Below are 10,320 nucleotides of genomic sequence, written 5' to 3'. Positions count from 1 at the left end.
ATCTTATCGATAAAAACTCAAAACTGCATAAAGTAAATTTTTTTTTTTTTAAATTCTATTGACATGCGAAAACAAACAACACACGTAAACAATACATCTCGTTCAAAATGTGACAAAATATCACATCATATAAAAAAAAAAAGGTAATAATAAGAAAATAAGATCATCTCATAATCATTTCTATGATAATATTAACACCAAAATTAACATGAAACTTCAATGTGAAAGGGGGCAATTTTAACATAAAAGGAGAAGGTAAAATAAAAATAAAAATAAATAAATAAAATAAATAAGGGCTTACCTAAGAACAAAGGATTGTTTCCTTCATGTATAACTCGAAGATCAGTGAGTACTCGATTGATATTTGCTGGAACGACGAGGTTGATCTGAGAGGTATTGCAAATTTTTCTTTTCTTCTTTGCTGTTGTTTTTAGAGAAGGAATAAGAGTGGAAGACGTCAACCCAGAATCCTTTTTCTTTGCTCTCTTGCAGGTTTTATGGTGGAGGGGAAGGTGAGTTGCTGTGGAGGGTAGAATGTGAGTCTAATGGAGAGGAAGAAGAAGGGCATTCGGTAATCATCGATTGGGGAAGAAGGACATCAAAACGTTGGAGATATGGACTGTTGTTAGTCTGTAAGAAATGAAGTGCAGTAATAGAGAGAAAAGAGGGCTGTTGTTGCAGGTTTTTTTGTGAAGTTAAAGATGTGGATTGATGGGAAAGATCAAAGGGATGAGAGAAACGAAGTTGCTGATTTTTTTTTTAATGGCAGCTAGTCAAAATGAGCACCTTTCTCTCTAGTTTTTCTTCTTCTTCCTTTCTTCCAAAAAAATGTGGGACAACAAGGATAGATTTGGAGAGAGGGAGATGATGCAATCAATGGTGTTGAGGCGTTGTAAATGGCTGCTATTTTTTTTTGTTTAATGGCTCATGCTCCTCCCTTTTTCTCTAATGGCTGCTGGATTTTTTTCTCTTTTTTTTTTAGATCATAGTGGCTCTTTCTTTATAGGTAAGAGAGGGAGAGATGGAAGAAGAAGTAGGGTTGAGAACGTGGGTAGAGGGAGTGCATTGGAAAGGAGAGTCATGGAGGGAGTTGGAGAAGAAGACAACTACAAGAAGAAAACGTGGGGAGTATGACCACGTTTTATTTATTTTTAATTTAATTTTTTTCTTTTTTTTTTTAGATAATAGGATTTGATCCGGTGCTACTCGCCTTAATGGTAGTCTATTATCATTGGTTGATTTTTATTCATTTATTTATTTAGTTGAATTTGAATTTTGAATTTGTCGACATTTTAATTTGAAATTTAATTTGATATTTTAAATTACATTTGAATTTGTATTTGATTTTAAATTTTGAATTTTGATTAGAATTTAATTTGAATTTTGATATTAAATTTGGTTGTTGGTTGATTTGATTTTAATTTTTGATTGGTTATTAGTTCGATTTTAATTTTATTTTTACATTTTAATTGGATGGGTGATTTTCAATTTGATTTTAAATTGAGTTTTAATTGTTTAATTTGAATTTAATCTTTAATATAAATTTTGAACTGGTTGATTAATTGAAATTTTTATTTTGGTTGATCGAATTTTTATTATTATTATTATTTTTAATTTGAAATTTTTTTGATTGTATTTAATTGTTCGATTTTAATTTTAGTTGTTTGATTTAATTTTAATTATTTGATTTATTTTTATTATTTGGATTTTTTAATTTGAATTGTTTAATTTTTAATTTGAATTTTTTTTGATTGTATTTAATTGTTCGATTTTAATTTTAGTTGTTTGATTTAATTTTAATTATTTGATTTATTTTTAATTATTTGGATTTTTTAATTTGAATTGTTTAATTTTTAATTTGAATTTTATTTTTAGTTTAGATTGGATTTCGATTTACATTGTCCTATGGATTGGGATTTCTAAATGGTAGAGTTAGATATTGAGGGGTATTTTGGTCTTTTGGTGATTTTTACAGATTTTTCTCGAACTTCTCTTTTTTCATCGATTTGGATCTCGTTAGACTCGAAATCACATCTGAGTGCAATGGAGGTACCTTCGAGATTTTTTGGAGGTCTGAGGTATATGAGGGGTATTTCGTTATTTTGATGATTTTTTACAAATTTTTATAAATTTCTCCGTCTTCATCGATTTGGGTCTCGTTAGACTCGAAATCACGTTCTGAGTGAAATGGAGGTACTTTCGAGACTTTTCGGACATCCAAAATTTATGAAGGGTATTTTCGTCATTTTTATGATTTTTACATTTTTTTAGGGATTTCAGCGTGAAGTTTCTTTCAGTCACTGTGTGAGTATTTCTAAGTTCTAAAGTTATATTCTTCTAGTGTAGCGAGGTCTCTAAGTTATCGAATTGTGTAATGAACCTATGCATACGTGCTTGCTAAGTTAGGTGTAAGATATAGCGATCCTAAGCGTGCGTAAATTTCTAGGTCGAGTAGTGACGAGTAGGGAGGATGAAAAGACTAGAAACGGAATGAATCACGCAGTACTTACAAGCCTTCGAGTTCTTTTATGTTCATCATTAGGAATCCACCAAAATCGGATAACAAATTGTCGAATTAGGCAGATGCAATAATGGGGTGTCTACAGATGCCCCTCTTTGGCAGAGGGTGGAAGCAAACAAGATGTCCAATCTATTGTGGTAGATAGTGTGACATCCGAATGCCAAAGCTAGTGACAGTCCATTTTGCAGCCTAATTCGGCAATTGGTCAAAGTGTCCAGATCCTTAAGAATAACCTCTCCTTGGAAAAATGTCAGATCCTTGAATTTTGAAAAACTTCTCCTTGACTAATGCAAATGCAATGTGGGTGCACGTGTGTGCCATTGTGTAGTGATGATTTTGAAAATGCGCATCTCCATTCTGCACATTCATGCTGAGAGGATAGCAAACTGTGTAAGGTCAACATAAAATCTGTGCAACATGTTTTTGTAGAAAATCAGATAAAACTGAGTAAAATCTAAGAATAAACTGAACAGGTCTGAGTAAAATCTAAGTAGATCTGAGTAAAATCTGAGATAACCCTCGGCGGTATTTGAGTAAATCCAAGAAAACCCTCGACGGTATCTGAGTAAAATCCGAGAAAGAATCTCGGCAGGTCTGAGCAAAATTGAGTAAGTCTGAGTAAATTCCGAGATGACCCTCGACGGTATCTGAGCAAATCCGAGACGAATCTTGGTGGGTCTGAGCAAAATCTGAGTAGGTCTGAGTAAATTCCAAGATGACCCTCGGCGGTATCTGAGCAAATCCGAGACGAATCTCGGTGGGTTTGAGCAAAATTTGAGTAGGTCTGAGTAAAATTCGAGATGACCCTCGGTGGCATCTGAGCAAATCCGAGAAAAATCTCGGCGGGTCTGAGCAAAATCTGAGTAGGTCTGAGTAAAATCCGAGATGACCCTGGGCGGCATCTGAGTAAATCAGAGAAAACCTTCAGCGGTATCTGAGCAAAATTTGAAAAAACCCTCGGCGGTGTCTGAGCAAAATCCGAAAAAGAATGTCGGCAGGTCTGAGCAAAATCTGAGTGGGTCTGAGTAAAATCCGAGATGACCATCGGCGGTATCTGAGCAAATCCGAGAAAGAATCTCGGCAAGTCTTAGCAAAATCTGAGTAGGTCTGAGTAAAATTCGAGAAAACCCTCGGCGGTGTTTGAGCAATCCGAGAAAGAATCTCGACAGGTCTGAGCAAAATCTGAGTAAAATCCGAGAAAACCCTCGGCGGTGTCTGAGCAAAATTCGAGAATGAATCTTGACAAGTGTGAGCAAAATCTGAGCAGGTCTAAGTAAAATACTAGAGTAAAAATCTCACTCCACAGGAATCATTTTTATTTTTATTTTTAGATGGTCAGGTCAACATTTGAACCTCAGGGGTTTTCAAAAAATGCTATCAAATGGGTAAACTTTAATTTCAGATTTTCCTTATCTTCTTTTTGACAACTAGTGCAGAAAAATTCAGCAACTCTTCTTCTTATACCCGCTAGTTCCCTAAGTTTTAGCCACTTCTTTCCTAAAGAAAATATTAAAATAAAATAGTAGAGAGAGAGAGAGAGAGAGAGAGATCTTCTTCAAGTCTCTCACTTTTTTTTTCTTTTACACGTTCTTTTTTTCCTTCTTAGAAGCCTACAAAATCTAATAAAAATATTATAAATCTTATCCTAAAATAATAATATCAAAATCTGACTAATTAAGAAAAAATTATTAAAAATAAAATAAAATCCTAATATAATTAGAAAAATGGTGTTTTCAATTGGAATTTTCATGCACCAAATTTGGAGACTTTCAAAAATAAACCACGCCAAATCTGTATCAAATTCGTGTCAAATTCGCGTCAATAGTGTACGTATAACAACTTTAAGTCCGATTTTGACCTTGATACAATCAGTATCTTTTAAAAATCAAAACATGAAAGTTGTAAATCATTTTCTCAGCGTTCCATAGCATTTTAAATCATCTCAATCGGACTTCTTATGAGAGAGTTATGCCCAAATTACGAAGCGATGCCTAAATTGTCCAAAATCGCCCAATTAATTTCGTTTTGCACTTAACACCTCCATTTGCATCCTAAATCAAAATAGAAAAATAATGAGTACATTTAGGTACCAAATATGTATAAATGACTAAATATTAAAAGAGAAAAATATGACATTTTGCATTCTTACCACCTCTAGTTCTACGTAGTGGCCATGCCACGTAAAACGTGATAAATAGATAGAGGGATGAGATGGTTGACGGATGGAAATGACAAATGATTGTCATTGGAGGGCACTACCAGATCTTGTTGAACTCAGTATTATGTTCTTGGTCAATGGCCAGTCTGAGCATGATAAATGGTCATCCAACTGTGGTATTGTAAACACCTCATTTTCGCACTCACCTGATTAATCAACTTGTCAACTTGATCGCGACGATTCCCAATGATAGATGACTATTGCAAGGCTTTATTTGTTACTAGATATATTTTAGAAATTCAGATGAGATATCTCAAACAAACAAAATTGTAGAAACCACGCTACGCTAGGAAAATGTGCCCCAAAAACATAGAAATTATCATTTTTTAAACAAAAAGAAGCTTCACGATAAAAATTACTAAAAAATGATCAAATTACCAAAATATCCCTAACATCAAAACATCCCTAGAGCCTACATTACATTTATAAAAATCCTTTCAAATACATAAAACAACAAATCGAAATCAAATAAACCATTTTGCCAATTTTCACAAAATTTGAAAAAATTACGAAAATGCCCCTAATAAAGTTCATGACCATTACGCACAAAAAATTTTATAAATGACACAAAACAATATTCGCATTGAATTCCTTACTAAAAATCGATTCCAGACATCCTGGAACATTGAAAACAACTTAAAACCAAAAAGTCCTCTCCGAGGGCCAAACGATAATTTTACAATTTTAATAATTAAAAATTTTGAAATTAATAACTAAAACATTAATTAATGTAAAGTGAAATCCTAATTAAAATTAAATTCAATCAAGTAAGACTTAAGTTAAAATCCTAAAATCAAGTCAATCAAATAGACTAAGTCAAAACCCTAAATTCTAATCAATTAAATGAGAATTAAGTCAAAATCCTAATCAATCTAATAAGACCAAAGTCAAACCCTAACTCTAATAGAATTCTAATTAAATTCTAAAACTATCTAAAATAAATATAATTAAACTCTAAAACTATCTAAAAGAAACATAATATAACTCTAAATTTATCTAAAAAGCTCTTAAAAAAATCTATAAATAGGGGTCTCTACAACATATTTTTGTATCCAAGAGAAAATCCTAGAAAAAGTAGGTCAAAGAACCTCCCCAACCTTCTCAAAATTCTAATTTTGAAGTCTTAACGCCTTACCTATCATCTAAGCCCCAATTTTTGCTCAAAAATACCTAGAAACCCTTAAAAAACACCTAGAAATCCATAAAAAAATTAGAAAGCACTTAGCTCTAAGGAGGAGATACTTTATCTTGGAGATCCGAAGCAAATCCAGTATAAAAAATGAAACAAGGAATCTCTCCGTCAGCTCTGAGGGAACTATCGTTGTGATCATCTAGGTATTTTTCATTCTTATTTTTTTTTTTAGGTCTTTTTGCAATGTAATTTTATTTGAGAAAAGTAGAGACTGGCGTTTGCCCGACGGGGTTGGTGCCTAACACCTTCCAACCCCGTAACATGATCCCCAGACCCGTATTTTCTTTCGTAGATTAGTGTTTTTTTTTTGTTGATAAATGGTGATCTGGGGTTTAGGATAACCCCCAATCAAGAAAAGACTACAACCTAAGGACCACCCTTCCCTCGGCATCCTCCTTAGCAAGCTTAGTCAAGCCAGTAGGAGCCGAGCTTGGGAGGATCTCCATGTAAGAATCTAAATTACATAAGCCCGCAAGATAATCCGCTGCGCGATTGGCTTTTCTATAAGTAAAAAAAAAATTGTAGTCTCTAAACTTAGCCTGTAATTCTTTAATATCCCTAATAATTTTTTCGGTATACCACGGAGGAGTGATTTGTTCCCTCAATGCTTCCACTACTACCTTTGAGTCAGACGGCACTTTAATAGCTTGCCCTCCTAGCTCCACAGCCCTCTCTAGACCCATATGGATAGCTTGGAGCTCATAAATTAGAACTGATCTCCCTCTCGTCCCTTTAGCCGCCGCCCATATAGTGTCTCCATTGTGGTCCCGAATTATAGCACCCATACCCCCTACATTACCTCTTAATGAGCCGTCACAGTTAATCATCCACCATTGAATCGAAAGGGGACTCCATCTACATTGTTTCGGAATAACAAGTCTAAATGTAGCTTCTTTAGCCCATGACTCAAAGAAACTTCTGTTGAAGCTTGAATCCTCCACCAAGGTAGCTTCTCCGCTGAACCTTATTCTCACATCTTGGATAATGACTTGCACTAGCCCGTCCTCATGGGATTTCTTATTTTTAAAGATCCTTTTGCATCTCTCCTTCTAGATGTGATAGACAAAGGTACTGAATGAGGCTCGTTTGATCTCCGTGGTAAGCTTCCTCCCCTTAAAGTTATTGATCATCCAATCCAATTCTTGCGCCCACGATTTTATTGCTCTAGTGACAAGAGACTTCTTGAGAACCTTTTTCCAAACATCTCTTGCAAACCTGCATCCATGAACATATGCTCGATACTCTCATTGTTGTTGTTGCAAAATGAACAAACCGATGATGAGATAATGTGCCTAAATCGCAGCCAGTCTTGAGTTTTTAGCCTGCCCATCACAGCCATCCATAGCGTGAATCTGTGTTTGGGTATGGCTTTCTTACACCAAACCAAATCCCTCCATCCAACCCTTTGACCATGAGTCACTAAATGATCATATACCGAAAAGATAGTGAACATACTAGTCGAACTGCCTATCCACCTGATCGTATCGTCATCTTTAGCATCAATCTCAACTCTGTCCAGATCTGCCCATATATGATCTAAGGTTCTCACCGTGCGATATGGAGGCTTCCACTATCCATCTTGAATAATAGCACTCACCTTCGCTCGAAGGTTCAGTCTTGAGTCATAACGTAGCTCGCTAGGGAACTGATTCAGAAGGATTCCTTCTGGGTGCCACGGCTCAGTCCAGAGATTTGTTGTTGTTCCCTTACCTATCTAATGTCTGATCATCCCTTGCGTTGCTTCTCTTGAGTTAAGGATCTTTTTCCAAGACCACGTGCATTGAGTTGGACATTTCAATGTCCAAAAGCTCCGATCTTTGATAAGATTTTGGTACACCCATCTAACCCACAAACTGTCCTGATTTGAAGCAAGGCTCCACACATGGCATAAAATGGCTGCCTTGCTCCAGACTTCTTGGTTTCGTAGCCCAAGACCCCCCTCCTACTTATGCTTGCAAATTTGAGCCCAACTTATGGGTTGCATTTTGGTAGAGCCATCATTTCCTGCCCAAAGGAATTTCCTATAAATCTGACCCACTTCTTTCCATACATGTTTGGGCAGGATGAACAAACTGGCCCAATAAGAAGCCATACTATTCAGCACCGATTGAATGAGCTCTACCTTCCCTACATAGGACAGGAATCTTCCTTTCCAACCTTGAACACGAGCACAAATCTTCTCGATAAGTTGGCAACAATCCTCGTAAGACAGTCTTTTAGAAGCCAATGGAACTCCCAGGTATCTCATCGGCAGCATACCCTCCTTGCACCCCAAAGTTCTTAGAATGGTATCCTTAGTGGTAACATTTGTGCCCGTAAAGAAGATTCTACTTTTCAATGGGTTCATCTCCAGCCCTGTCATATCTTTGAAAAGCTTTAGAGTTGAGCATATTGATCTTGCTGAATTGGGAGAGCTTTTAAACATAACCAACAAGTCATCAGCAAAGCATAAGTGGGAAATCTGCGGCCTACGACACCTTGGATGGAGTTCCAGATTTTTGCTTTCGACTTTCATGGCCAAGAGTTTTGATAGCACTTCCATGATCATCAGAAAGAGAAAAGGTGATAGAGGATCTCCCTGGCGCAACCCCCTCTTCCCTAAGAAGTACCCCTTCAAGGACACGTTGATTGAAACCGAGAATCTAGTGGACGTGATACAACTTCTATAATCCATTGAATAAATGTTGGAGGGAATTTGAAGAGAGTTAAACACTTTAGCACTGCCTCCCATTTCACTGTATCATAAGCCTTCCTTAGATCAATCTTTGCAACCGCTTTAGGCGACCCTTTATCTATGTGGAAATTCCTAATGATCTCGTGAGATAGCAAAATATTGTTTGCTATCTTTCTCTTATGGATGAACGCACTTTGGTTTGGGCTGATTATCTGGGGCATCACCTCTTTAAGCCTGTTGGTCTGAATTTTGGAGATGCTCTTGTAGAGAACATTGCAACAACAGATCGGGCGATAATCATCCAAGGAGCTTGGCATTGGGACCTTTGGGATAAGAGAGATGGCTGTGGAGTTCAACTCTTTAATTAGACCCCCCCTTCTTGAAGAAGCCTTTAATTGCCAAGGTAACTTCTTTCCCCACATTGCTCCAAGCTTTCTGGAAAAAAGCCGCGGAGAAACCGTTGGGGCCTGGAGCTTTATCTCCATCAATACTCCATAAAGCATCCTTAATTTCCTCGTCTGAGACCTGCCTTTCCAGCCTAACCCTCTGGTTGATAGTTATGAACTTACTGAATTCAAAGTCCCAAGTTCCCTACTGAAAGTTGCTTTCATCCTTTCCAAGAATATCTTTGAAGTACTCCACTACTTCCCCTTCAATGAGCTCTTCATTTTCAACAATTTGGCCATCTTTCTTCTTCAATCTAGTAATACCGTTCCTTGCTCTCCTGACCTTCAAAGACTGATGAAAGAAAGAAGTGTTGCTGTCCCCAAGCTTCAGCCAATTCACTCTAGACTGTTGCTTGTAGGCCTGTTCCTCATATCTGGCTAGGGCAACGTACTCCCTGATAGCAACTTTCTCCCTCAGAGCGAGCTGAACATTCAGAGGTTCTGATTGAATTCTGTTTTGCACTTCATCTAACTCTACTTTGGTTTTTGAAACTCTCAATGATAAGTTCCCAAACTTCTGTCGGCTTCACTGCCTAAGTTCTCCTTTGAGAAGCTTTAACCTTTTAATAACTCTAAACATTGGGTTCCCTTCTATTTTGATGTCCCACACTTTCTTAACAAGAGGGAGAAACTACTCATTATTAACCCAGAAATTGAAGAACTTGAATGATCTGACAGCTACCTTTCTAGCACTCAGCATGTCCAAGAGGATTGGACTGTGATCAAAAATCCCATTAGGGAGGAACGCCGCTTGGACTTCCGAGAACACATCAATCCATTCAGGATTCCCCATAGTTCTATCGATCTTCGAGACTATCCTCCCTTTATTTTGTTTATTGCACCAGGTGAATCTACATCCTACAGCCTTTAAATCCAGCAAACTGGCCGAATCCAAGCAATGCGTCGCTTCCTCACTTCCATGTCTTTGCACAGCTCTGCCCCTCACCTTTTCATCGCTATGCAACACCACATTAAAATCACCCAGCACTACCCAAGGAGCTCTCATGGTGCTGCTAATATACTCCAAGTTAGTCTAAAGCTCATTCCTTTGTCTCCTACTGTTAGACCCATAAACAGAAGAGAGAAAACACCCTTGGCAATCTTTCCTATCCACATACACATGAATGATCTGGCTTGACATGTGTAAGACCCTCAAGCTAACTATTTCCTTATTCCAAACCACCCAAATTGTCTTCCATTCCTATGATTATAGTTATCACAGACAGCCCAAGTTGGGCTTAAGCTCCTAAGGATGGCTTCTTGATTTTC

General features: G+C 36.9%; 2 protein-coding genes across 2 annotated transcripts; both read right to left on the bottom strand.

The window, feature by feature from the left end:
- Nucleotides 1-7,873: 7,873 nt before the first annotated feature.
- Nucleotides 7,874-8,473, bottom strand: LOC147380835 (uncharacterized). Its single transcript, XM_086431183.1, has one exon. The coding sequence runs from the start codon at nucleotides 8,471-8,473 to the stop codon at nucleotides 7,874-7,876; it is 600 nt and encodes a 199-aa protein (XP_086287309.1).
- Nucleotides 8,474-9,196: 723 nt separating this feature from the next.
- LOC147380834 (uncharacterized) lies at nucleotides 9,197-10,057 on the bottom strand. Its single transcript, XM_086431182.1, has 2 exons — nucleotides 9,734-10,057; nucleotides 9,197-9,475 (listed from the first exon to the last, which is right to left on the bottom strand). The coding sequence occupies exons 1-2, from the start codon at nucleotides 10,055-10,057 to the stop codon at nucleotides 9,197-9,199; spliced, it is 603 nt and encodes a 200-aa protein (XP_086287308.1).
- Between the last annotated feature and the right edge of the window lie 263 nt (nucleotides 10,058-10,320).

The sequence above is a fragment of the Akebia trifoliata genome, unplaced genomic scaffold (assembly GCF_017979445.1).
Source record: "Akebia trifoliata isolate Shusen 1 unplaced genomic scaffold, ASM1797944v1 Contig00942, whole genome shotgun sequence".
Lineage (NCBI taxonomy): Eukaryota > Viridiplantae > Streptophyta > Magnoliopsida > Ranunculales > Lardizabalaceae > Akebia > Akebia trifoliata.
Note: the sequence above shows the minus strand (reverse complement) of the source record. Positions and strands in the feature narration are given on the sequence as shown.